Consider the following 26,931-nt stretch of genomic DNA (forward strand, 5'->3'; position numbering starts at 1 on the left):
CTTTGACTCCGAGTCCGCCGACCTGGGCCTGAATGGTACGGGCAGCGCAGGCCTGATGGTAGTAGAACAAGCCCATTCCGTTGTTACTATCTGTCGGACGCGTCTTACCCTTACATTGCTAGCTTGGGCTTGCCAATGTCTGTTGCTGGACGGCTCTGTGCAGCGTGATAACGCCGATATGAAGATGCTTGTCTGCTTCCCCAAGCTTCAACCAGCTGTCCAGTGTTACAGTGAGTCTGCTGGAAGGAACGGATGATAGATCAGGCGCAATCTTGCTATTGTCTACGTTCAGTCGTTAACTGACTATATCACTTTATCGCAGGCAGATAGATACAACGCGGATCGGCCAAGCATACATACATACAGTACGTAATAGCATCGAGAATAAGCTCGCCTGGTGCAACATCATCGGCTCTAGTGTGCAGGCTGGCCATGCTTGGCAATTTAGAAATAAAATCTCGCGGCACGAAGTGGCGCCATCTGAGCGGTGTTGCGGTGGATTATCCGGGGCATTCAATCCCCTTTTGGGTGCATTTGGAGCATTGCCGGTGGACAGATTCGCATCGGACGCGTCGTTGGCGACAGGCGCGACATTGAGGGCCTAAAGACATATCACTTGAGGAGATTACAGGAGCAAGTTGGAGTGGGCTAGGGGTTGGAGATATAGACTAAGATGATGACGAAGCTTATCTACTGTGGGGTACATAGCCCTAGGCTACTACATTAGCGGCAGTCCACGCAGGGGCGTCATTTGAGGAAGGAAAATAACCCTTGGGTTAGGTATACTTCTGATTTCAAACCTCCTATAGCTTGATTCTACATAGATAAAAGACCTAGCACCTAGTCCCACCAAACAAGATCCGTCTGCCGCAACGTATTCGACCCGCAATGAATCTCCCCAGCGCCAACATGATGACTCAAAAAGTCATCCACATATCGTACACTCATTCCCGCCCTCGCATACGCCGCCTCAATCGCCTGAGCGAGCGCATCCGTCCCGTTGACCATAGGTCCCCACGGTTTGGGGCTCAGATACCTGTGTCCAAGTACGATCCCATTAATGGAAGCCGGATAAAACGCCATTAAATGTCTCTCCCCTTCCATGACAGGCGGGGTATGCGGTGGGAGACCGTCTTCGCTCCGCTCGAGGCCAAATGTGTTGCCCGAGTCGCGGAATAGTGTTGGGACACGGATGACGTCCGCGGGGTCGAGGGGGATCTCGGAGAGGAGAATTTGTAAGTTTGCGTCGATGTGCCGCTGTGCGTAGATGTTTGCTTCGGTGAAGGTGGTGTTCGTGAGGATTTCGTTGATGGTATTTCCTAATCCTGGCTCAGAGATTTCAGATCCAGAAGGGGGCTCGAAGCGAATGGCTTCGGTATCCCCGTGTCCATTGGTTTGGAGGTTCTCAAGAAGCTTGAGAGCCGAGCGCGTATCGGCAATACTAATCGTAAAGCCAAGGTCGTTGTCGAAGGGCAAGAACTGCACAAACTCATCCACATGTCCGATGAGCAACCAGCCTGTCTCGAGGAGAAGAGGTGACTGGAATTGCTGCGCGTGGAGAAAGTCCAACATGGCACTCGCCGGTAGATGATCAAAATGTTTACCCATGATGATACGGCCAGCCTTGTACTCGACTCCGCTCATGGACGTGTAGGGTGGAATGGTCTCCAAATTGCCGAAGCTATTGATCTCACGATGTCCAAAGCCCGAGCCAGAGCCGCTGACGGGTTGAAAGCCTCCAATTCCTGGGCCGCGGAGCTGCTCAAAGACTTGTCGGCCAGCAGTGCGTGTGGACTGGGCGGAGCGCAGAATAACGCGAATGGAGATGGGCCCGTTTGGCCCGGGCATGCTGGCGTACCCTGGCTCGATGAAGTCCTGGGCCCAGATGTCTGAGGACTGGTTGAACAGCAAGAGAGGCTCGTCTATTCCCGCTTCTATCCTGGCATCCTCTAACTGTTCCACAAAGTCTAACTGTATCGGATCGGATGAGTTGGAACCCGTGCTGATGAGGGTTTCCACTTTTTGAAGGTGGTTATGCACCAGGACAGGTGCCATCTTCAGGGAAACGGCGTCGGAGGCATGACTCGACCCGTCAGTCACATCGAATTGCACCAGCGTCGAGCCATTCCAGATGGAAGAGTTGGTCACAAGTTCCCGCCCATCAATCCCCAGAGTGATTCCAGACCGCATCTGAGTAGCGTTAAACGAGAATTCCTGGTCAACGAGACGCCATGACGCCGTGGAATTATGATTCTCGGGGTCGTCCAGAACAAAAAGCCGCACCCGGTCGTATGCAGCTCTCGGGGTAGCGTATATGCGCGCTGTCGCGTCCTCTGAGACATTCAAGGGGATCGTTTTGAGTGGCGCGACGTATTCCGGAGCGAGCAGCAAATGACCAGACGCATCATGGCAGGCTGCTAGTTCATCGTTGCTCCAGGGGTTGCCGACCGCGTCTGTCCTGCTGCATCGGAGATGTTTGTCGCCAATGTTGGGCAGGAAGATGGCGCCATGCTGCGGCGTCCAGAGGGCCTTGTTGCCGGTATCTGATGCGCCGTGCACGTCAACGATGCCGTCTCGGTTTGAATCGGCGCGGATATCAGGGTTAAGGCATGAGACCCCAATGACTTGGGCGGCCAAAACCAGATGGAAGAGTTGAGCCGTTCTACCCATGGTGATGGACAGAGAATAGAGAACAGACAGCTGTCTTGGAAAGGGGGAATAGCGAGGGGATAGACTCTGAATTTCAGGACCATGGAACCTCATATAATTCAGTCTCAAACCAACGTCTCCATATTCCATGGAAAGCTGCTATAAACAACTTGGAAGACGGGAAAGTGACCCTATACCTTAACAGGCTAGTTTTCTGGCCAAGCCTTGCTAGGGTTTATTGTGGAGAGATGCTCCATCCTCTATCATGACTATCAAGTCATGACCATGACATCATCCCGTTGTTGCAATCGATCAGTCTCCGATACCGCAAATTCATTGACACATACGGGATAAACATGCTGAATATCTATTGTTATCATGCTTACCGGTAGAGCTTACGGATTGGAGATTGATTTCATGATCAAAACTGGTCCAAGAGGGACGGTGGCTTGGTAACGACACTAAACATAGTGACATTTGGAGCTCTAGTGGTCAGTCCCCTATCTCGCCTTGTACAAGTTATGGGCATATATTCGGGTGTGGCCTTGTACAGTTTCCTCACCTGCCGGGGGTGCAGTTTCAGGGTCACGTAGCTTACAATTACACCCTACTCATCGTCTAATCGGCTCGGTTTATCTGTTCAAAAAAGGAGCCATTGTATTTGAGAAAACAGCCATGTCGTGACTTCAGCACTATGCCTTGTTCTGTCCCTGCTCATATCGCTGGTACCAGCTATTAAGGTGCGCGTAATCAGTCCAATCTATCCTCAGCGAATGCTAATGTCCATACAGGGCTTGGGCATTGTGGAAGCGAGTGTCAAAGACCGTCAAGACGCCCTAAGCGCAGGCCAAATCAACGCCGTTCAGCTCGTCGCCAAACATCTCCATCGAGTCTCCCAGTATGACTGACGCGGTCCACGTCTGAACGCAATCCCCAGTCCTGAATCCGCTGGTTTGACAACATGCCACCCATGGCAAATGGCGGGATGCAGCGAAGCCTCTACTACAGAGCCGAAAGTCCCTACAGCAAGGACTTTCTCACCGCGACTTATGCTTCGGGCTCATAAAATGGCGCGGGCTCACCGACGGCAGCTAATATGGCTGCTTTTGCCATGTCTGAGGAGACTGTCTTCTCAGGGAGATCTCCGGCTTCGAATAATGGGCTGGTGGCGTATACGCCGTCGCGTGGCATTCTCTCCATCCGTGGGAATTGGCCTCTTTCTCCCGTCGCTGATGTTGTTGTTCCGTATGCCCGCACGGTTGCCGATCTGCTGAGCATCCTCGATGTAATTGTTGCAGATGACCAGTACACGACTTTGGATTTTTGGCGCGGTCAGCCCTTCGTCAGTCTCTCTGCAGCCAGCTCAATGCGGCCTCCAAGAATGAACCCCGCTCCTTGTCGGAATAAGACGAGGCTAAGCGGTATGAATGGAGAGGTCATCGAAGTCTCTGGCACTGTCGACTTCTCGTTGTCCGGTGGACTTGAGTCTATTGAGGTCTTCGTAGACGGGGTTGAAGTCCGTCCTGTGCATGTGGATGTGAACAATGAGGTTTGGAGTATAGCCGCCAGGGCTATGTCCTGCGATGATTGTTATTGTTGCGACGGCGCGGAATAGCAGGTCTGACGGGGGAGTTCTCTTCATTTAGGGCCGGGAATCAGCTTGCTCTTCAATTGGACGTCTGAACCGGAAGCGCAATTCTCCATACTCTGAGCCTATGTGTATTTCCTCAGGTGTCCTGCTTATTATATTGGTGGTAGTGAACGGATCAAGCAAGCACACTGTCTATCTAAGCTTAACACATGACTATTTCACGAAGTCAACATTGATCGTCCAGAGATCCTCGATCTTGAACTAGGATCACGATTATGTCCTTTTCCAGCTCTGGGACCTTTCTAATGTTCATCTTTAATATTCTCGCGAGCCTCCAGAAGATTAAGCTTGAACCTCCGGTAATAGATCAAATTCTGCATAATAGCCACAATCAGCCAAGACGGACCAAATCATAGCCAGGGTCCCCATCCTAGGTATTAAAGTCATGAGCGAGACAGGGCTGGTCTACTTACCAGGATCGTCAGTGGTAAAAACAACACAAGGAAGCGAATCGAGCGCGCCAGCGCACCCTCCCATATCTCAGGGCCAGCCCGCGACTTCATCACCTTTGTGACTACAGCCCTAGCGTACGCTTCTGGCGGCATACCATTTGCGTTGCCTTGGTATTTGATGTCCTCGATGGTTTTCTTGAGGGGGAGATAAAGAGATGTATCTGGCGCGTGGAATCCGTGGTGGAGAAGGTTGCTCTGCACGAAGCCAGTTACGATCTCGATTACCTCGATGCCGAAGGGTTTGACCTCCTGCAGAGAAAGTCAGATCGATCAGAGGGGCTCTGAAGACGGAAAAAAAAAGATGAAAGATGAAAGGTGAGACTTACCAACCGAAGCGTCTTAGAGTATTGACTAAGGGCAGCCTTGGAGGCGTTATAAGCCCCCTGCCAAACCATCGGCACGTCCCTCGTCACGCTCCCAATCTGCACGATGCGCCCGCGCGGTGACTGGCGGAGGAGCGGCATGAACGCCTGACAGAGTTGCATGACTGCGAAGACATTAACCTGAAAGAGGGTTTCGACCTCTTTCATCTCAAGGTCTAGTGTAGTCGAAGCATAATGGGTGCCCGCGTTGTTGACGAGAAAATCTAGTCTACCGTTCGTGCGCTTGGATACGGCATCCTTCAGCTTATCGATGCTCTCGTTGTCGCCATGCGGATTGCCGAGCTCTAGTGCAAAGGCTTCGATGTTGCTATATTTGTTTGCCAGGTCGTTGAGGGATTCGACGCGTCGCGCCGTGGCGAGGACGGTGACGCCGCGGGCTGCGAATGCGATTGCGAGCTCTTTTCCGATACCGCTGCTGCAGCCGGTTATGAGTGCGAATGGCGTAGTTTCTGTCATGATAGAACTGGTTTACTGGCGTGTTTGTGCGTGAAGGTGGTAAGGTGAACAGGCTGCAGGTGTCGGCAGTGGCAGGAGAAATACGCGCCGCAGAGGACAAAGTCGTCTAGAATGGGCTTAGCTCAGCTGGTTATTGTCTTGCATACTACCCTTTATACATTAACGAGGGACATATAGATTAGAAAGAACAGCAAGTCTTTCCTACGTACTACTGTACTATTTTTAGCCCAGCAAGTTATATTCACCGCTGATATCGGGTTCCTCCCCCCTCCCAACATGAACACTGGCAACCCTCACACCCACGTAACAGACATAGCAGGTGACCACCATTGGTTGCTGCAGGTTGCACAGAATATAGCGTCAGATTCGTACTGATTGGTCCTGGATCTGCAGAATCAGCAACCCCGCTCGCGAGTTCCATGAGGCTGACGACTTGGCGAGCGGCTGAGCACGGTCGACACTGGAATGGGAGCCCTGTGAATGAATATTACTGTGAATACTTCCGGTGAGAACTCCATCTGAAGCGGATCATCCCGTGGGCAATAACCATAATCTTCCTTCTGGTGGAGCCTTCAATCAAGGATCTGATAGTCCAACCGCCCGTCAAATATGCTGCCAACAGATAACAGACATGGGGAAGAGTGAGGGAGAACGTTGGTACCCCAACCCTGTCCGCTTTGCAGCATCGCCCCCAACTGCTGGATACGGCCTGCAGCGTTGCATGCTGTCTCGTGTAATGAACATCCATGCTTGACACCAGGTTGCGTACTCGTTTCTCGGCTTGATGAAATCAAAATCTGGTCTCTAGTTGTCACAACTTTGCTGCATGATGGTTTTTATGTTGCCAGCACTCGGCTATGCTCCCTTTATCCAACGGCTTCAGAAACGACGTGGGCGCCAGTCTTCTCCCTTTCTCACCTGCAGAGATAGTCTTGCTTTTTCTTCCGGTCACAGCGTCTACACGAGGCTGGGCCTCAGATGACTGCATGAAGCATGTTACCGATTCTGTATAGGACTGGTTTGCTGGCAGTAGGCCAACACCCCTCTTGCTATATATCGCCTCGAAGGACCAGTTTCTTGGGCTCTCACCCCGGACGCAACGGTCCCTCCTCTTCGTGTCAATAACAAAATGGCATCACTCTCACCTGAACTGCGTGAAGCCCTTCTTGAAGGGCCAGCTGGTCCTCCCCCTCCCAACACGAATCCTGATTTTGTCAATCCTCCAAATCTGCAGGCTGTCGGGCGGGCTATGATTCTGGTCGGCTGGAGTCTGGCGTTTATCTGTTTTGCTATTCGCATCTACACCAAGGCTTTTATTATTCGACGATTCAGAATATCTGACTGTAAGTCATTCCTTCGACACAAATATCGAGTAAGCTGTTAACATACGCCACTAGACGCGATGATTGTGGCTTGGGTGCGCTTTTCTAGTTCCACTTATCCGATACAATTCCCGATCTGACACTGCACGTATAGGCCTTATCCATCGGCTACTTCCCAGTAGCCTGGAGAATCGGCGACATCGCCCCAGGTATAGACCAGTGGAATCTACAACTGAGGGAACTTATCTCCTTGTTATATGTAAGCATCCACCCCCATGCTAGACCTAGTCAGTCCCTCATTACTAACCTCAACAATCCATAGTGGTTCCACATCGGCCTCATCCTCTACTCCATCTGCATCTTCTTCATCAAACTTTCCATCCTCCGACAATTCCTCGAAGTATTCAGTCTCACGCGAGACTACTTCTTCTGGACTTGCCACTGCTTTATCTGGCTGAATCTCATCTACTACACCATCCTCACCTTCACCGTGATATTTTCCTGTCGCCCGATCTCAAGGGCCTGGGATGTCCTGATAACAGACGGCACATGTCTGAATACGGAGCTACAGATTGTCATCGCGGGTACGATAAATACCCTCTCTGACCTGATTATCCTTGTGCTTCCGCACTTGAAGATCTGGAAACTCCAAATGTCTCCTCGACGAAAGAGTGCTGTTTCTGTTGTTTTTTTGATTGGGGTTATGTATGTTACGCATCCACATCCCTTCCACCTATTACCTCCTTCATACTAACATGCGTGTACAGAGCCACCACCGGCGCAGCCCTCAAAATCCACTACGGTCTCGAGCTGTACAACACAACAAACAACAAGTCCTACCAGCTCTACCTCCTAGGCCTGTGCACAATCCCCGAGATTTCAGGCGGAATCATCGCAGGCTGTCTACCCTCGGTGCCGAGATTCTTCCAGCACATGTTACAAACGCCTCTTGTTTCGAACTGGAAGGACTCGCTTAGCAGGCTTATCTCAGCGTCTTCGTTTTCGCCTTCTGCTTCGGAGTCTTCATCTTCTTCGCCGGGTCAAGAAATAGCGCTGGAAAAAGAGAAGAAGAAGCCGAAGCGCTTCCTTGATGGCACTGACTCATTTGACGAACAGTATCCGCCACTTACTTCGGTCTTGAGTTGCCCCAGCCAGAGTAGAACTAGCGCGGACATTGATAGCTCCGGCTTTGACTTTGGCTCTGGCTCTCCGACGACGAGAGGTTCGACGCATTCGGGGGCTACCCCGGGTGTCTGAATTAGGTTTCGTTTCTAGTTGCGATATAAAAGATGAACCGTCTGTTAACGGGTGTAAATGGCCTGAAATGTGCAGATACGATAGGTATACCGCTCAATCTTCCCTACTTTGAAGCCGAACTGGTACATGTGCTCCAGAATCGAGCAGAGGTTGAAAGCCCAACCTTGGCCCTGATTCGACTCCATAAATCTAAAACAGTCACGAAGAAGCCGAGCAGAAAAGACGGAATTATCTGGTTTGGTGGTTCCAGCTACTGAGGAAAGGTGGCGTGCCATGGATGGATTCTAAGAGGACCATAATACTAGCCATATTAATGAATGCTAATCCGTAGCAATGTTGTTCTATCCAGTTTATCAAATCGATTCAAGCGACAGGACATTATCAGTAAATGGAAAATCATCTAGCATTACTTCGCAGGGTAAACCGAGCTAACGTAGGATGACCACAGTAGTGAGATATTACTAACGTGATATTTCCTAGGGTTTTGCTGACTTTGAGAGGCCTGATTTTGAGCTACATGGATTTATGGAATGTCGGTAGTGCTTTCTTCATGCCTGGTGAACATATGAGATCTTTGCAAACTGAGCATATATAGAATATATCAAGCAAGAGTGTGAATCTTTCACTTGATCCCAGCAACCAAATTGCGCACCGCGACTGAGCCAGCCACCACAGCCTTCTCGTATGCCTCCCTTACATTCTTCGACGCGCCAATACCATCCACAGCCCGTTGCAGGTCCACCTCTTCATCATCAATCCCAAGACGCGCAATGACACTCTGCATTCAAGCCACAAGGTATCCGACTAGACACCGGATTTCCTGATTTGTCTGTCCGACACTTACGCCACGGTTCTGCTGCTGTACTAACTACAGGGAGAGTTGAAATGCCAAGCCCCAGTTCTAGGTTATTGTCAGCTCTGCGGAGACCCTGGCCCGTGTTGAATAGATATCGGTCTCTGCTTGTATTCAGGGTTCACCGCAGTACGTGCGGTGCAGGTCCCATTGATCTTCCGCCAAGTCAGTCGCAGTATATCCTTGGTTGTAACAGAAACATGCACGGGTGCCAACTTTAGTCAGTCGGCAGTGACGATGGAACTGTGACCATACAGACCGATATAGCTGAAGGGGTGATAAGTCATGGCTCACCCTTTCCACTTCGCCCAGCCCTTGTCCAAGCCTAGGCTGAGTTCCGCCCCAGGCCCTGCCGATTTTCGTGTAGTAAATACGCACTTGGCAGTTGATGAGGAGGTGCAGGAAGCATTAAGGGTCTCGAGCACGTTGTTGAGAGCGTGGGGAAGATCCGGGGGTATGAAGATGGAGGTTGGGTAGCTATGGGTCGCCTTTGTTCAGACATTTCCCATACACCTCCATTACCCCAGATTATTTGGAAGCTCTACCTCCTTCTGCCATGGCTTCAGCTCAAAATAAGAGTTCCGAGAAGGTCACAAGTGACGATGGCCCCGTCCACGACGAAATCCTCAAGCCCAGCCCAGAGGCGGAGGCCCGCGACTACTCAGGGGCTCGAAAAAAAAAAATCCGACCCTCGCGAATTAGCCCTCGTCCGCAAGCTCGATGGGTGGATCATGCCGATTCTCTGGTTCATGTACTTTCTCAATTACCTTGCGCGCTTTACCCTTTGTCCTTTTTCAGATGTTCATGTTATCGATGACTACTAGCATTGCCTGGAAACGCAGGACCGCAACGCCATTGCACTTGCCCGGCTTAACAATCTTGAAAAAGATCTTAATCTCAGTTCCCACGGATATCAAACTTGCGTTTCAATCCGGTTTGTTTGATATGTCATTGTTGGCATACCAGCTAATATGGTTGTCACACGAATCCGCCCAAGCTGGTGGATGTCATCGTGCATGGCTGTATGGGCTATTATCAGTGCGCTTACTGCCCTCAGCCAGACTTATTTTTGTCTGCTTATGACACGGTTTTTCTTTGGTGTCACGGAGGCCCCTTACTACCCCGTGCGCTCTATATCCTTTCAACCTTCTATACCGGGAAATAAATAACAACATGTATATCAATCCTTTATACAGGCAATATCCTCGCTACCGCATTTGCTGGGTTGATTGCTTTGGGTATCTTTCAGATGGACGGCATGGTAGGTGCATGCAGTGCCTTGCTCGCGATTGAGGAAAGTGCTGACGAAGATCATTCATTCAGGCTGGGATATCTGGCTGGCGATGGCTATTCATTATCCAAAGCGTCGTCACTTTCATTATCGCTATCCTTGGATTCTTCATTTTACCCGACGAACCGCTCACCACGCGCTGGCTTACCGAAGCCGAGAATCTCCTAGCCCATAACCGTATACAGGAAGATACAGTTGGGAACGAGGGCCAAGCAGCCTCAACCTGGCAGGGTGTCTGAGAAGCAGCAAAAGATCCTAAAGTCTGGCTGTTTACGCTGGTGCAACACTGCCATTTGGGCGCTAATGGATTCAAGAACTTCTTTCCCACAGCCGTTGAGATGCTGGGCTTCAACGAGACAATTACACTTGTTCTCACCTGCCCGCCGTATCTTGTTGCCGGGTTTATTTCTATTGCATGGTCGTGGTCTTCTGGGAGATTCAATGAGCGGACTTGGTGATTTACCTCCTTTTCCCCGGTAAACTCTACAGGTAATGCTGACTGCACTGCAGGCACATCACTATTGCCAAAGCGGTTGCGGTCTTCGGGTTCGTCCTCGGCTGTGCCACATTGAATACCGGCGCTCGATACTGTAAGGTCTCTACCTATCAACTTCTGAGCCCACCAACTGACGTTTCGTTTTGTTTCCCAGTTGCAATGTGTGTCTTCTCAATCGGAACCTACGCCGTCAATAGCATCATCCTCGGCTGGGTATCCGCCACCTGTTCGCAGACAAAGTAGAAGAAAGCCTCCTCGCTTGCTATCGTCAACTGTATTGCCGTCGCCTCGTTTATCTGGGCCCCATACATGTGGCCCTCCGGTGACGAGCCACGATATGTTATGGCCATGTCTTCAAGTGCAGCTCTGAGCATTGCAACTGCCACAGGTGCATGGGCAATGGGATTCTGGCTTAAACATGAGAACAAGAGAATCCGGCAGTTGGAGAATGAGGCGGTTGTGTATTACGCTTATTAGTGATTTGAGGGTGGGTGAGTTGGTGATGGAAAGACGGGACTATCCTGTGCCATTCGGACTCAAACTGTTTTCTCTCGGCTGCAGTGGTTGTGCGATGTGCGACATTGTGAGTTGGGATCGTCCAAAGTGAGGTATAGCGAAGATCAAGGTTTCAAGGGTGGTGTGGTAGGTAGCTACATGGAGACAATGTCAGGTATATAAATGCCACGCTTGCAGCTATACCGGTGCTTGACGTACCTAGACAAATCCCATAAGCCGTTGGCTAAGGCTAGTAGCACGGGCCTCTGCGGCGACAGCACACCTGCTTTTTTTTTTTTTTTTTGGACCTCGCTTGGTGTATCATCTCTATTTTCTGCGGAGCAAATGAAGATCAGTTCGTCAAGCCCGGGCCTCTACTTGGGAGAATGGATATGTTGCGGCTGCACCGGGGTCCCACATGTCCTCTGAGCTCAACTGGTTGGGAATGATAGTTTCGTGGACTGATACATATCTTCGGGTGAGAGCAGAACTTTACACCTGAGATCGTTCCGTCTTGAAGACTTCATAGGAGTTGTTGTACACTGTGTATAGAGATGTATATTAGGTACTACTTTTCAAGGGCCAGGTTGCAAGATAAGCTTTCTTATTCTGGTGTTTTACAAAAGACTATCATCTTTTGTTGATCCCTGATATTTCTAATGTAGTATGTTCCTGACATTTGCTGATTTAGTCCGAGCCGGACGTACCTAGCCTGATTTGAAGCTGTGTGGAATGGCTGGCCAGTATTCGGCAGTATTGTCTTCTCGCTACACCTGGTCTTATCTATAATAGCAAGCAACCGGATATAGGGATTCAGTAAAAGATCCATGAATGGTGCAAGATCTTTCCAAGACGCCAACTAACACGTGATAAAGCTTTCCGAACTCTTTAGGCGCCATTTCAATCTCAAGCCATCTCAATTTGCTCCTCATTCGTCCCCTTCTTATTCAGCCCCGCCCCATCCTCCAAAGGAATAACATACGTCGCCCACTCACGAACAGGAACCTGATCGCGGAAGAGCCGCTCGATATCAGCATTACTGCGTCCGGCCGTCTCACCAACACAGAACCACGAGTAAGCCAAGAGGAGGATCGTTGTTCCCGCGTAGACGAATCCGATCATGGGGCCTAGGTCCGCGGTATAGTACATGTAAGGGCTAGTAAAGACCATAAGCCAGACGGTGATGAAGAACACGCTCATGGCGCACGAGGTAATCTTGTTCCTGTTGCGGCCGACAGACATCTCCGAGGCGATGGAGTACGAGAGGGTTCCGATGGAGAAGTTGTAGAAGATGATGTTCAGGTAGGCGAGAGCGACGATGGCGATGCCAATTCCGCGGCTGAGGGAGCCGTCTGCGGCTTTTGTAGTCCCCAGACCGCCGACGGTAAGGAGGGAGGCGAAGATGCCGCAGGAGCAGACGAGGAGGTTTGTGCGGCGATTGATTTTGTTGCCGAGGAGGACGGAGACGGCGACTGTTATGATTTGCAGGACGTAGATGATTGTGTTTATGGTGAAGGGGTCTGCGACGCCGATGGACTGCGCGAAGACGACGCCGTACGTGTACCAGAATTGGATGCCGTTGATTTGCTGCACGAACATGGCGCCACAGGCGTAGAAGAGCTTGCGGCGCTCGATGGGGTCCGTGATTAGGGAGGCCCAGGTGGCGTCCTTGGCTAGTTCTTGTTGTTGTTGGACTGCGTCGTCGATGGCCTGGATGTCTGCAGAGGGGTCGTAATCGCGATTGCTGCGGTTGATCTTGTGGAGGGATGTGATTGCTTGCTCGCGCTTGCCTTTAGACATGTACCAGACTGGGCTTTCTGGGGTGAATGGGAGGCAGAGGAGCATGATGCCGGGAAGGACAACGAGGAGGCACATGGGGATTCGGTAGGACTGGGAGCTTTGGATACCCTGTGTACCTTGGTTGACGCAGGCACCGACCAGTTGAGAGATGGACTGCATAAACTGGAAGCACATGAGAGCTGGACCTCTGATGGCGGACGGTGCCACCTCTCCGATGTAGATGAGGCAGGTTGCCGTGAACTGCCCGACGCCCAGGCCGATCAGGACACGGCTGACGTAGAAGACGGGATGGGAGCCAAATGAACAGGCCTGTACAATGGCACCGACAATGATACAGATCGAGGCAGAAAGGAACACGACCCGTCGGCCGAAAAAGTCATTGATGGGGGCAGCGGCAATCGCACCCACGAGCTCGCCCACGTAGATGATACTAGCAGACAAGGACAGGAAGGTCGTTCCAAGCGAGAAAGAGCCGTCGGAATCTCTCTCTCCGTAGTCCTTGGCAAACCATGTCATGCCTTGAATACCAGTGTAGTAGATTGTATCGTAACCGTAGCAAAGAGCACCGATGGCAGCCACGAGACAGAAGGCAATGGCCCACCGATTTGACTTCCAGTCGACATTGAGTTCGAGGCCTGCCATATTGGGCAACAAAAGAAGACAATTGACTGCAGACTGAAGGGATCTGGTGGATATGCTAGAGTCTAGTAGGGCCGGCAAACGCAGAGCCCGACAGAAAAGAGCACCGGGTTATCAGGAAGAAAAAAAAAAAAAAGAAAAGAAAAGAAAAGAAAAAAGAAAGTAAAAGAAAAGCACCGACTTTGAGGGGGCAGGCTTTATAACCTCTTCTGAACGAGGGGTAAAAGTGAACCATGGCCGGGGTAAAACCCCATGGCGTTGGGAAGCCAGACAACCTGAGACTGGAGGGCCTGGGCAAGTATCCCCAAAATTCCCCACTTGGCACAACACGGGACCCCCTTCTCCAGTCAATGGAGGTGCCAAGGCATTACGATCACGAATTCGGGCAGGATTCCCGAGACTCGACGATAGATAGACTTTGGACCCCATTCCCGAGAATCTGCAGGCGAATCAACGCGCGGAAACGGTGAGTCGGCGACCAGAGCACACCCGAAAGACACCAGGCCGCCACTGCACATCACGGCATCCCGCCGAGGACGGCATCCTTCAATCCTTCCCGAGGTCTTCAGCCGACCGAGTGCAATCTCGTTGACTGATTGTGCCGACTCGGAGTGACTAAAAGACTTAGAAGATGAATATCCTCACATCCCTTTTTCACGCCTTCCAAATCAGTCTCCTGTCCAGCATGTGGCCACACAATGGCACGGAGGAGGTCCGTTGGCGGGATCCGCTGCCAAGTGTTCCGGCCCGGTCTCACGCTTTCCATTTCCCCGACAAAACCCCGGTTCGTGGGGGTGCTGATGAATCTCCCTGGGGAGGAGATGGATCGTCCTGGTTTCTGCAAAGAGATCCCCTTGAAACACGGGCATAGAGCGATAGGTGTGATTGTTTCTTTGGTGCTAATATGGCTTCAAGATGAGTGAGGCCTAATTTCTGGGAAGCCGATGCCAAGACTTTACGCGACACTCGACGAGACGTGATAGGCTAGTCCCAAACGGAAGCCATTGCTGCCTGAGGCACTAGCATGCCAAGATTTAGTGTACCCTGGGGGGTGCATGAAGGCTGAATGTTGCGCCTGCGGACTGGAAAGCGTCGTTTTTTTGATAGTTCTTCTTGTTAGGTACAGTACTAGTAATATGGATACTCAACCTGTACCAAGGTTCTGATCCACGCCTGGAGAAAAAGGTCGCTCCCTAGCATGGGACCTAGGTAGCAGCAGCGCTTACGGCTAGCTAGAGCTTCTCGTTCAGCCACCCGACCCATCCCAATATGACTGAGAACTTCTCGAGTTTATCTGTATAGCGCAAGGGTATAGTTTGCCTAGGAAGAGGTTGACGGTGGCATATATGGCTTGACCCCAGTTTCCTCCAAGTACTCCTGCTATAGAGAACCGGGAAATAGAACATCTAATTTGACATTGAGAGTGCTAGATCCGTTCTACCTATGAGGTTATTTTTGTTTGAGTTGTCGGACGGGATCGTGGTTTCGAAGAGAATCTCCTGAATGGGTTTGAGTTAGGACGTAAATCAAATTGTATTCTATGTGTGGATATATATAGGCTTTCCGACCTTATATAAAGACCGACCTGGAGAAGAAAAGGTGTAAACCATTGCCTCATCCATCATCAGCCGTCTCATAAGCATCCCCAGATAAGTCTGAATCTTTCGATCCAGGAACTTCCGTACTAGAGTCAGACCAGTTATCCCCCTCTGGAATGTCCGGGTCCTCATCATCCGTCTCCGTATCCTGATGCCTCAGCAGGAAAGCCACAATCTCTTCCCCAGACCATAAATTCCTCTCCGTAGCCGCAAATACACGCATTGAGAAGGCGACAGGGTATTTGTGAACAAGGAGAAGAGCCAGTATCTCCAATCCCCAGAGCGGATTTCCTGCTGCGGCTATCGTGACATCTTCTGTGATTAGGCTTCCGAGATTTTCGTCTGCATGGTCTAGTAACAGAGACATAACCTCGTACCCGCAGCTAATGTTGCCTGCCGCATTGACAAGGGCAGCTTGGGTAACCGGGACAGCGCCTTCTTCAACTTGGGCATCAAGTAGAAGGCGAAGCGCTCTCGCACCGCAATCCAGGTTTCTAGCTAAAGCCTCTAGAAGCTCTTCTGTTATCTGTATACGAGGCTTTGTGGGCGAACCATGGTTGCGCCGAATCAACTTCTCGACTGCGTTGCTGTTTGTGCTTGCGGCTGCCAGGATGACATTCTCAGTAATCGGGACATCCGGCCACTGTTTCAATAGCAAATCCAGAATTTCTGGACCACTTTTTGGGTTCCTTGACGCGGCGAGGAGGATAGTCTCGGATATATGAATATCCTCGGTGTAAGAGGCAAGCATAAAATTCACAAAGTCAGAGCCGTACAGCGAGTTCCCGACAGCTGGCTCAAAAACGACATCTGTGACTGGGTCATGGGACTTGGATAGTAAGCCAATAAACGAGCTCGCATCGTCGTAGTCTTCCCTCGAAGCAGCTGCTACTAGGACGCTCTCTGTGATGCGTCCTTGGTGACGAAGTAGGAATGGGATTTTCCGAGTCATGCCGGAGGCGATATCAAAAAATTCATTCGCAACTTGCATCTTGCCATCAGAGAGCTCCAGTAGACGAAGCAGCTCCTTTTGTGTAGAAGCCGGATTCCTTGCTGCAATCTCGAGAACTGCGTTGGTAATTGGAAGGCCACCCTGGCGGAGACCAAGGAGCAGGTCTATCATCTCCATGCAGTTTTCACTTTCTGCTGCTGCAAGCATGACCCGCTCTGTAACTCCAAGACGACCATGGTTAAAGTTGCCTAGAAGAGTCAAGATCTCCAAGCCGGATGTATCATTGTGCACCGCTGAGATGATAACTTCTTCCGTAATCTGAAAATCTCCACAATTTTCGTAAAGCAAACGAGACATGATCTCTGCACCCTGATGAAGGTTTTTCGCAGCTGCTTGAAGAAGCGCCTGAGAGACTCTAATATGACCGGGGCCCTCCAACAGCAAGTCCACTATTTGATGCCCGAGGACTTCATTCCTTGCTGCTGCAACCGCAATGTCTTGGGTTATCCAGCCACTCGGGTCTCGATGTTTAAGAAGAAGGGCCACTAAAGCGTCGCCACACTCTGTGTTTCCCGCTGCGGTCTCCAAGACTGTATCCGTTATCGTGATATTATCCCCCTGGTCTTGGAAACAAGAGTGCCATTATATTGTAACCAAATACCTCGTTCTCTGCGGCAGCCTCGAGGACCGCATCCGGTGATGTCGATACTTTCCCTACGGGACTTGGGAATATACCGCAGGAGAAACATAATTTCATGGCCATATATCTCATTTGCCGCCGCAGTCTCCAGAACCGATGGAGTGATCATGACCGGCAGACCTTGTCCCGCGAGATCATCAAGTAGCATTGCCATGTGGCCAGATTTCAGGCTTCCTGCCGCCGCTTTCAAGGCAGCTTCTGTGAAGCTAAGCTCCCGATCATCGGGTTTGACCTTGAAGTACTCCGAAACAATATCCGGTAAGTCGCTCGCACCGAGATCCTCAGTCGCAATGCGATATTTCTTGGTCAAAGTGGCCAAATACCCCAGGCCTGCATATATAACCCGTCAGCAATTTGGCGCATGCAACTGCCAAGGAGAGTCTCACCATTATTTTGCTTCTCGATGTACTCTTCATCCGCTTTCAACTTTATTACAGTTGACTCATGAGACGCTTGTGTAGAAGTCGAGCTCAATGTGGAATTGATATTGCTGCCCTTAGACGCCAACTGAGTTTTTGTGCGAATTGGTAACTCATTAGGTACTGCCGCCACGGGAAAAATGATACCCTTCTCCCCTAGGGTATCATCCAGGATATCAAGAGACTCCCGGAGGATTGTGGCAAATGTACCACATGCCGCCTGATGGTCTATCTCCAGGTAGCTGACCAATGCATGGGGTAGCTCTGTCGCGTAGCAGATAGCTCGTTTCTTGTCATTCCAGGGAACATATATCCGGAGAGCATCACCAGCCACCTCATAATGTAGCCGCCCCTGGTGACTCTCTTCGGTAGCCAATTCATGGTCCAGACGAAAGTGTCGCCGAAAACCCGTGGCTGTGAACACCGTTGCTTGTGAGAAGAGCTCTTGAATCTGTTCCCTGGAAAGCGTAGACTTTCTGCTACCGTAGTAGTTCATGCATCTATGTTATGCCCTGAGTAAGTGTGTCTAAAGGTGTGCGGAATATTGTCCTTACCGGCATAATGCTTCAGCCCTTTGCCGAAAATCATGAGTGAGCTCTGTAGATTCCTTCGCATCATCGACCGCACATGTTGTCTCTTTGGCTTTCCAGGATACATAACGTTCTCCTAGACCAAGAGCCGTAAGGGAGTGTCGGAAGCGGCATGCGTTCTCTGGCGTGATATCCAAGACCGGGAGTTTCGGGTCAAGTTGTAGACGAGTATCGTCAATGATGAAGAACGGTTCGTCCACTGTCACATAGGTGATATGCGTTGCTTTGCGTCGCACCGGTAAGAATCTCGCCAGCCTCAGAGGCTCCAGGTCATCCGCGGTAGGCTTAAGATCGTTGAGCTCCTGCATGACCAACAACCACTCACTCGACCCAGCGGTGTAGATTTCCGCGACTTCAACAATGTCCAACATCTGTTCAATATAAGAAAGTATATCTGGCTGATATACACGCAATCCCTCGACAAAGAAATGTCGTGGATCCGGATAGTGATTGCGTATACCGCATCGCCCATCAATCCACGGACGAGCGCTCCAAGCACACATGCTCGGGGGATACCAGTCATCTTCGTGCGGAATGTATATATAGTCGCCATCTTCAAATCTCTCGCTTAAGCAACAGTATTAGTTGTGTCTGAGTGGGCGACCAAGATTTCTCGAGATTGACATACCGAATGGATGTCCAGTCACAGTCATTCTCAGGGTCTTCCATGATAGCCTTGTAAGCATCATACACGGACATACGGGATACCTTCGTCTTGGTTTGGAGATGTGACAACTTAGTTACCCACTCCGCACCCTGACTGGTCAAAACGGTCTGAAACAGCTGCTTCACCTTGGGATTCCGCGCGTAAGCGTCGTGAGACGCCAAAACATGTTTGCTGCCGGAGACATCGCCGTTCCAGAGACAGTCCGATGGCTTAACAAGCTTATCATCGGTGCCCCACTGAGGTATGTAGACAAATTCAGTTCCCGGCATTTGGGCACTAGGTACAGTCTTAGTTCGGTCCAAGCACATAAAGGGTAAAGATGCATCAGTAAGAGCACTCACCAGAGCTTTTCGAAAGAATCGGGCGTCAGCATCTCGTACAGCTTGAAAAAGGCATCTTTTGCATGTTGCGTGGGAAAGATGCGTGAGAGCGCTTTAGCACTTGCTATCAGGAAGTCAGTCGTGATAGCCGTAGTAACACCATGTCGACTGAGAAATTCCCATTCGGTACGGTTTTTACTTCCCCAAGGGCTCGGCATGGATAGAAAGGGAAATCTTCCCTCCAAGTGAGGACCAGACCATAATGCCTTTTGTTCTGGTGTACCTAAGAAGCATTTTCAAGAGCTACGGTGCCACATTCCACGGGTATAACTGCTTTCTTTATAGCCGACACGGTGTTCGGGGATGCACTGGTGAGCTCCTCCTTGTAGATACCCCAATGCCTTCCAAGATACTGACCAAGGATTCAGGGGCGTATTCGATGATACTCAAAAGAATATCAGAAGGCTGAGTGGGTGAATGCCGGGTCTCCAGCCTCGGTGCCTGGCGGATTGACCCTACTCTCTCGAGCCATTGCATCCAGGACGACTCAGTGCCAAATAAGGGTGTATAGTCTGGGTGTAAGAACCGAATCTGGAGTGGCGGATGTCCACTAGCCACAACTGCATCTTCAACTTCCCGTAACACTGCATTCGTGGGAGAGTTGTCAAAGGTCTTGAAATATACCTCCTCTTTGCGTGGCTCTAGTCCTTTGTCGCTGTCCCGGTGTGGCTTCTGGATTACCTTTCCATCGCTGTCATAAAGAAGGACGCATCGATTGGCTATCAAGCAACTTCCAATCAGGCCAGACGGAGAATACGTATCGGAGATTCTTGACTGCTTGCGAAACACTTAGGGTCTTGAGATTATTTTCGTTAAGGCTGTGTATCTGTTCCAAGACGAAGGACGGCTCTGCGAGCTTGACGCCTCAACGTGAGAGTAGTTGCTTGCGTGATCCAACGGTCACGTTAAATACCGAAACCATCTCCAGAGCAGAGTCTGGAATAGCATTGCCGGCGCTATCGAAAGGAAAGTAGATGGTACAGCTGCTTGGGCATTTTAGAACCTCCGACGAAGACAAAATTGACCATCTTGCGTCACGTACAGGGACAAGAGGAAGTCGCTTGAGTTCCTCCGCCACCGAGTCGAGAGGGGAATCCATCCACGACAACAAAAGGAGAGTGACCCTGTCAGTCCAGTGACGGTCAGAGAGCTTCTCGTGCAGGAACCTGGGCTGCGGCTCTATAAGGTAAGGACGGAATCGGTCGAGCAGTTGACGGGATGAGACGGGCTGAAGACCGAATGGTATGAGAGTATCGTAGAACTCTGCATATTGAGAAGAGGGGTAGATATCCTCATCCAAGTCATCGAACAGGGGATCGCCATTACTGGCGCAGTGCTCTGGTAGCAAGAACCGAACCTCATCCAGCGATTTCCTCGTGCCCCTTCTCGTCTTGAAGAGACGAATATGTTTCAAGCCTCTTAGCACACTGTCTCGAAACTGTGACCAGTGTGGTGTTTCGAGTTGCTTGAATTGGAGAAAGCGAGGTAAAAAGTGTTCAAATATGGGAATGTGGCAGAGTTCTTGAAGCGCAGCGTAGAACACCCGGGGTAGGTGGCTCAACAGATGGTCGTTCCAAGGGCAGGTCTACAGGTCTTGCCTGTTGTCCAGCGTCACAAAATCGGCTTGAACTAGGAAGTTTAGGCAGGCCGACGCCACACAAGGGAAGGTAGGCGTAAGAAAAAGGCTTAGTGTTGAGCTGAACTGCGTTGTCCGGAAAAGCCAGAACAATTTCCACCTTTTCTGTGGAAGGGCGACTCTCTCGAGCTGGGAGTCCAGGCACATGCTTCCCGAAATAGTGAAATCCTTCTTGCTTTTCCAGCTCATGGTCTCCCCACTTAAAACACCTGAGACGGGTCCCTACCCGGAAATGGACTGAAGCTCACGGGTACCGTGGGCAAATCGGGATCAGAAAAGTAGAAGCGCACGGCTTCAACCTTGGAGAGAAAGGCGAAGGTCAAGGGTGGGAGCTCCCGTACCGTAGAACAAAAGCTCGAGTATAGATCTGGCTTGAGGGTGAGAAGAGTTATCCGAGTGCGCACGCGCATGAATCCTTGAGAAAGATCCTCATGGGCTTCGTTGACGGGGGCGATCATCCCCAGGCCATTGTCGCCAGCTCGATGTTGAAGTGAGAAACAGAAGGGCCCAGACTGGATGATGGACTTTGTAGGCAACTCTGAAGACCGACTTGAACCCAATTCCCTTTTCACCAATTTGCCCGGTCTTTGTGCTTCTGCAAGCGCTGCAGATTGCTTCAACATCGCCCTCGTCGAAGTCATCCTGGTTGGAATGAATTACAATACGGTCAGGGTAGATGTAAAATTCAACAAATGTTTGAACCTTCTCAGAGAGCGCAAAGTTATACGAAGCGTCGTCAGCATTCTGAACGAGCTCATAAATGAATCGCATGTCGGCCGTCCAAGCTCTTGCTGCTGCCTCCAACACCGGTGCACCTAGACTAGTGGCAAGTGTTCGTTGTGGTCCATCAACCTTCAGAAAACCACCAGATTTGTTGTATATTGTCGATATAATCTCTCGGGCGCGTTCGCGCGTGATGGTCGCCATTGGTAGGACCTTTCTGCTGTCTTCGAGGATGGGCGGCTTGCAATAACTCAGGGGAAGCCTCTGAAGTTTCGATTTGCCCTGTTCCTTAGGCGTTTCACCAAGTTAGCGCTCAGCTTTGTTGCGCCGCTAACAAGACGCCGTCGCTAATTCATGCAGGGGTGAAACGATTACAACAAGCCATTATCATGCCAACGGATAGCCCTAGCAGGGGTGCGCTCTTGGCGAACAATGCTTCAATGATAACAATGGGATAAGCAACTCACTTCCCGCTAGAAGGTTACAACAATTAAAAGACCTCAGGATTGGAATTCCCTCTGTTGAATTGCTGTTCTGCTTTCGCACGAGTCAGAGGCGGACGGGCGTAGGGAAGGCCTCCCAGCCCTAAGAAAGGTGTACTATCTCCTTCCCCTACTCTACCCGCTCATATACCACTTCTATATTTATAGGCTCCCCAGTCTGCCAGTTCACGAAATGCACATTGATCATAGCCAACTTACTGCCGATATGGTAGTATGGCGATATTAGGATGCGATATCGGGCGCGAATCGCTAAAATAGAAGTCAAGAAGCCCTCCACGGCATTCGGTGTGAGATTGATGGGGCTGAGAGGGAATTGGCTAGACCTGACATACGTACGACGTAGTTGGAGATGGACCATAGATGCCCCTGATTTGAAGCCTCGTTTCATACACATAACCCTAAACGTATTATAAAGAACTAGAGCTAATCTCAGACATATACCCCGAGTCTGAATCCTCTTTCTCTTTCCCCCTCCTCTTCATCGTCTCGACCGCACCAAACTTACTCTGCAACGTAGCACCACAGTTCTCCCGCCACGGTCGATTATCAGATGCGTCCCGAATATGCGAAAACCCCTGCAGCAATCTCACGGCCACATACCGGACAGTCTCCAGTGCAATCGGCCGCCCAGGGCATGCGCGTTTACCAATGCTGAAGGGGAGATAGCTTTCGCATTGTTGCACCCACGCTCTTTGGCTTAGGCTTTGACTTTGATCATGGGTTGATTCGTCTTGGTCTTCCGGTCGCAGCCACCGCTCCGGCACAAACTCGTCCGCGTCCTCTCCGAAGATATCCTTCCGTCTGTAGCGGGGGTAATGCGGCAGCGAGATCTCGGCGCCCGCGGGCACGACGATGGGAAAGAACCCCGATGGCCCGCCGCCCTGGGAAGGACCGTATCTTGTAGTGCGATGCGGTTGTTGAATGGCACTGTTGGGAAGAGACGGAGGACTTCTTTGATGCAGGTATTGAGGTAAGGCAGGTTTTTTGTCAAGTCTGATGAGCTGGGTGTTTGACCGGCAGGTAGTCGTAGGGATATCTCGGCGCGGAGGGTGTCGAGAACTCGTGGGTGCCGAGAGAGGAGATGGAATAGGTGCGTTAATGTTTCGGCTGTTGTGCCTTCGGCGGCCATGAACATTTGTCGGAGCTGGATGTGCACTGTGTCAAAGTCGCGGGGGTTGAAGTAGTCGTAGAATAAGGCTGTTACTCCTGACTCTTCTCCGCCACTGCCTTTGGAAGGCTCAGTGTCGTTGGAAGTAGACGAGCTCTTCTGGCGAAAGACAGCCTTGGAGTTTTCCAGTATAAAGCTGTACACCAAGGCAATTGCGCTCTTGGTCTCCGAAGACTGAAACCGCTTCGCCAGTGGCCCTAACACCATAACGTCTTGCGTATGCGCAAAAGCCTTACAGATAGCATCGTTCATTCGTGTTGCCAACCCCTTTCTCCCCTCGTCCAGCTGCCGTATCGCGTCCTCGCCCCAAAATATCGACGCTGCATTATGCAACGTCAAATTATGAAAAAGCGGTTGCAGATCACAAGGCTCCCCGTCATCCGGAACCTGCTCAAGCAGGCTCTGCACATGCGGCTCGAGATGAACATGCGAAGCCGAAAACCCAGGCCGACTCATCCGCCTCAAGAACCGCCACTCGTTGCCCTCTGATGTGAAAATGCCGTGGTTGAGGGTGCTTCCCAGCACAGAACTCCTTGTGCGCCCGAGCCCGTAGAGCTGGGATTGTGTCACGAGGATGGTCTTGATGTTCTCGATGTCGACGGTTGCGAAGTTTGTCTGGCCCATTGTCCGGCATGACCAGGTGTTTCCGCATGAGTTGAAACGGTTCACGAGCATGTTGAGGTATGTGTTATTGCGGAAGTTGCGCCATTCCTCAAGCAGGACGTCTATCCCAAGGATCTTATCTTTCTGGGGGGGGGGGGGATGACGGTTTCTCGCAGCCATATTGGCGCGCCAGGCTCCTGCGATTGCGAACGCCAATTATGAGCCGATACAGGTACCATAGCGTTAAGAGAGCACTGAGGAGTATGATGTAGGAAGTGCTGAGGTACATCGTGCGAGAAGTATGCAAGGGCATTCGTGGGAGATTGTTGCTGGATTGAAAAGACAGCTTTTCGTCACGGTGCATGGCGACACACCAGCTTATTTCGCTTGCTGCTGACACCTGCACTGACGGCTCGAAGAGATCTTATCCATAATCCACGTCAGTGGCGCCATGTCGTGTTGATACGCTGTAAATTCTGATACATCGGACATCTTCGGGGCCTGTGGATTGCCAATGTAGTGGGCACGCTGAGGGGCGATTAGGGCTGTGCGTGAATCCCAATCCTGCACCCTCGGGATGCCAGAGCAATGGAGCCACCAAGCCCAACTTGATGACCCAAAAATGATATATATTAGACACTATTGCGCAGAGGCGTCAGACCATGAGATTCTGATAAATTCCAGCCCAAGCGCGAAGGAAAGATCTTGGGACGAGCGGTGTATCTCAACCCGCACCAAAGATCCATGGTTTGTAGATCCTGCCAGATCGATCGCTGCAAGGTCCACAAGCTCCATAGGATGAAAGTCTACGTGATTACCGATCACGATCATCGCGAAGACATCGGTAGCGATTCGCCATCGCGGACCTGAAGGAAATAATACCCAAAGACCCAGGCCCCAGGTCTCAACCCCACGGATGCCATCATCCCAGATCGCCTCAGCTCGACTCTGCCTACGCGTCTAATTTCCTTCGCTTCTTTGTGTTGTAAAGACGTCTCGAAGCTAAGCTGAACACTAGCGATAATCTCCATATTATTATTATCATCTACCATGCCCGCCTCTCCTTTCATCGTGACGGAGCGCACCGTCGACGCGCAGTACATGCGCGAATACCCTCACGCAACGACGACCCAAGAAGCGCCGCTGAAACTAGTCGTCAATAAATACACCCCTTCTGACAACCAGACCCCGCAGCCGGGCGATGTGACGCTTATCGGTTTCCACGGGGCTGGAGAGAAGAGGGGCGAGTCGAAGCCAAAGTCAAAGCTGTAAATAGTCCGTGTTGAGATGCAAGTACATCCATATTGACACAGATACCTGGAGTAGACTTGGGCCAGTGTGTGGATCTCCCACCAGACTGTTTATTTAGGGCCTTCCAAAGAATACGTAAGAATGAACAGAATTTTACCTATAGTAAATGTTAGGCGAGAAATAGGTTATCTAATGATGTCATTCTATATTCGATATAAGCTCCAAAGGGCACTCCACGCGTGATCCAAGATCTGCGTCTTTCTGCGTCCTCCTGCAGCTTTCTGGCACCTGCACTCCCCACCCTCCGCACACAACGCCAGGAGAAAATCAATCAGGCAATCATGGCCAGCTGCATTACCCAGCTGCTGGGCCATATTGTGTTCTATATACTAGCAACTCTAGGACTCATTCGATGCATCAAGGCGGGCTTTACCCGCGGACTGCCACCCCTGACGCAGGAGGACAAGAAAAGTCTAGCAACAGGTAACAGCCCCCTCTACCATACTATATACATAAAAGCACAGCTGAGCTATTGGTTTTCCAGCTCGCCAACGATTTTGGGATCTCTCCAAAAAGCCCATACCCGGCTTCAACCACGACTTCATAAACCTCCGCAATGGTCACAAACTCCACTATATCCACAACAAGCATGCAATTACACAGCCCAAGAACCTCATAATCTTCTTCCACGGCTTCCCTGACAGCTCGCTGATGTGGAGGAACCTCCTCTCTCACCGAGACCGAAACCAGGCCGTAGCTCGAGATGATAATCTCATCGTCTGCGTCGATCTGCCAGGGTACGGCGGCAGCGACAGCTTCGCGGAATACGACACCGGCGTGCTTGAAGCGCTAGCTGAATTCTGTATTTCTGTGCGACAGCGTCACTGCGAAAGTCCGGCCAAGGTGGTCCTTGTCGCTCATGACTGGGGGTGTAACTTGGCAACGAGGCTGGCGGTGGAAGCCCCCATGGTTGCGGACCAATTCGTGCTGATGAATGGGCTATTTGTGAGTACTACTCTTCTCTACCTAACCCAGATTACCCAAAGTTGAGCGTAAATCACTAACACAGACTACTCTATCTAGACTGACCTGGCAATTGTAAACTTCACCCGCCATGTCCAGTGTCTCCCACAGATGCTCTCCCACTTAAGACTATGGGAATTATTTAAGACATGCACATTATTACTGCGCCAGATATGGTGTCTAGCCTACGTATTCACTTTCGATCTGTCTGAGCGCGTCGTGGGGTATGCCCTCGGGACATGGAATGAGATGGCTGTGATGCGGGCCCTCATTCGACTCGCCAACGTCCGAAATTCGGATTTTGATTTCGTTGAAGCCCTAGCTGCGACTTTGGGTCCTGGGGAGAGTGAAGCGCAGACAAGCATAAGCACAAATATAAGGGCGCCGGGAATACCCGAGAGTTACGGCGATAGCGTCCAGGCGCGAGCAAAGTCCCCGGCCAATATTCTCTGGAACATGACGGGTCTCTACCGCAATGGCGTCTTGCGTGGGCCGTGGGCAAAGTCCGAAGAACTACTCGGGTCGTTGAGGGAGACCGGGGTGGCAAGCCGTCGTGATCATGGTGCCGCTGGATCAAAAGGTGCGGAAGACGTTCAAGGACCACAGCTAAATGTCGCAACCACGGTCATTTGGGGTCTGAAGGATCACGTTATGCTTCCTGAGATCTGCCTCGATGGGATTCATGCGTACCTTGCGCCTCGGAGTGAAGTTATTGTGTTACCGAACTCGGCGCATTGGGTACCTATTGATACGGAGGGGGTTAGGGTAATTCTTGCGGTGCTGAAGCATCATACGGCTGAATGGCAGGATGGGCGGATTGGTGAGAAGATGCTTAACGAAGTATATAGAGGGGCAAGGCTTATTTCGAGGACTTAGTACGGGCATTGTCAATCTGATCTTTCTAGTATTAGGTCTGCTCAATCACATTGTCATAGTATTGCATGTATCAGATAATTAGTAAAAAAGCCCACAAT

General features: G+C 50.9%; 9 protein-coding genes across 9 annotated transcripts; 4 read left to right on the forward strand and 5 right to left on the reverse strand.

Moving 5' to 3' along the window:
- Positions 1 to 840: 840 nt before the first annotated feature.
- BDV17DRAFT_301078 (protein-arginine deiminase domain-containing protein) lies at positions 841 to 2,670 on the reverse strand (the record flags this gene model as incomplete). Its single annotated transcript, XM_073764179.1, has 1 exon — positions 841 to 2,670. One exon carries the CDS (start codon positions 2,668 to 2,670, stop codon positions 841 to 843), a length of 1,830 nt encoding a protein of 609 aa, XP_073618890.1.
- A 1,075-nt stretch (positions 2,671 to 3,745) lies between these two features.
- On the forward strand, positions 3,746 to 4,264 carry BDV17DRAFT_288146 (amidase family protein; the record flags this gene model as incomplete). The annotated part of the gene is made up of 1 exon (XM_073761329.1): positions 3,746 to 4,264. One exon carries the CDS (start codon positions 3,746 to 3,748, stop codon positions 4,262 to 4,264), a length of 519 nt encoding a protein of 172 aa, XP_073618891.1.
- A 278-nt stretch (positions 4,265 to 4,542) lies between these two features.
- Positions 4,543 to 5,591, reverse strand: BDV17DRAFT_288147 (SDR family oxidoreductase; the record flags this gene model as incomplete). Its single annotated transcript, XM_073761330.1, has 3 exons — positions 4,543 to 4,614; positions 4,714 to 5,001; positions 5,079 to 5,591. 3 exons carry the CDS (start codon positions 5,589 to 5,591, stop codon positions 4,543 to 4,545), a joined length of 873 nt encoding a protein of 290 aa, XP_073618892.1.
- Positions 5,592 to 6,128: 537 nt separating this feature from the next.
- On the forward strand, positions 6,129 to 8,512 carry BDV17DRAFT_254824 (uncharacterized protein). Its single transcript, XM_073756833.1, has 5 exons — positions 6,129 to 6,934; positions 6,989 to 7,008; positions 7,068 to 7,172; positions 7,236 to 7,618; positions 7,681 to 8,512. The coding sequence occupies exons 1-5, from the start codon at positions 6,721 to 6,723 to the stop codon at positions 8,168 to 8,170; spliced, it is 1,212 nt and encodes a 403-aa protein (XP_073618893.1). The 5' UTR covers positions 6,129 to 6,720; the 3' UTR covers positions 8,171 to 8,512.
- Positions 8,513 to 9,625: 1,113 nt separating this feature from the next.
- Positions 9,626 to 11,287, forward strand: BDV17DRAFT_279757 (major facilitator superfamily domain-containing protein; the record flags this gene model as incomplete). The annotated part of the gene is made up of 9 exons (XM_073759771.1): positions 9,626 to 9,823; positions 9,866 to 9,957; positions 10,021 to 10,121; positions 10,220 to 10,284; positions 10,347 to 10,545; positions 10,576 to 10,768; positions 10,825 to 10,904; positions 10,965 to 11,023; positions 11,054 to 11,287. 9 exons carry the CDS (start codon positions 9,626 to 9,628, stop codon positions 11,285 to 11,287), a joined length of 1,221 nt encoding a protein of 406 aa, XP_073618894.1.
- Positions 11,288 to 11,877: 590 nt separating this feature from the next.
- On the reverse strand, positions 11,878 to 13,871 carry BDV17DRAFT_254825 (general substrate transporter). Its single transcript, XM_073756834.1, has one exon. The coding sequence runs from the start codon at positions 13,745 to 13,747 to the stop codon at positions 12,212 to 12,214; it is 1,536 nt and encodes a 511-aa protein (XP_073618895.1). The 5' UTR covers positions 13,748 to 13,871; the 3' UTR covers positions 11,878 to 12,211.
- Positions 13,872 to 15,358: 1,487 nt separating this feature from the next.
- Positions 15,359 to 21,613, reverse strand: BDV17DRAFT_301079 (uncharacterized protein; the record flags this gene model as incomplete). The annotated part of the gene is made up of 15 exons (XM_073764180.1): positions 15,359 to 16,465; positions 16,505 to 16,558; positions 16,601 to 16,726; positions 16,763 to 16,917; positions 16,956 to 17,324; positions 17,381 to 17,913; positions 17,968 to 18,570; positions 18,632 to 18,946; positions 19,012 to 19,273; positions 19,404 to 19,731; positions 19,799 to 19,906; positions 19,949 to 20,635; positions 20,703 to 20,834; positions 20,896 to 21,224; positions 21,259 to 21,613. 15 exons carry the CDS (start codon positions 21,611 to 21,613, stop codon positions 15,359 to 15,361), a joined length of 5,463 nt encoding a protein of 1,820 aa, XP_073618896.1.
- Positions 21,614 to 22,319: 706 nt separating this feature from the next.
- On the reverse strand, positions 22,320 to 23,863 carry BDV17DRAFT_288153 (cytochrome P450; the record flags this gene model as incomplete). Its single annotated transcript, XM_073761331.1, has 2 exons — positions 22,320 to 22,793; positions 22,841 to 23,863. The coding sequence occupies 2 exons, from the start codon at positions 23,861 to 23,863 to the stop codon at positions 22,320 to 22,322; spliced, it is 1,497 nt and encodes a 498-aa protein (XP_073618897.1).
- Positions 23,864 to 24,733: 870 nt separating this feature from the next.
- BDV17DRAFT_288154 (alpha/beta fold hydrolase) lies at positions 24,734 to 26,833 on the forward strand (the record flags this gene model as incomplete). Its single annotated transcript, XM_073761332.1, has 4 exons — positions 24,734 to 24,899; positions 25,337 to 25,417; positions 25,479 to 25,939; positions 26,018 to 26,833. The coding sequence occupies 4 exons, from the start codon at positions 24,734 to 24,736 to the stop codon at positions 26,831 to 26,833; spliced, it is 1,524 nt and encodes a 507-aa protein (XP_073618898.1).
- Positions 26,834 to 26,931: the final 98 nt, after the last annotated feature.

Source organism: Aspergillus undulatus (assembly GCF_047715775.1).
Source record: "Aspergillus undulatus strain CBS 261.88 unplaced genomic scaffold BDV17scaffold_7, whole genome shotgun sequence".
Classification (NCBI taxonomy): Eukaryota; Fungi; Ascomycota; class Eurotiomycetes; order Eurotiales; family Aspergillaceae; genus Aspergillus; species Aspergillus undulatus.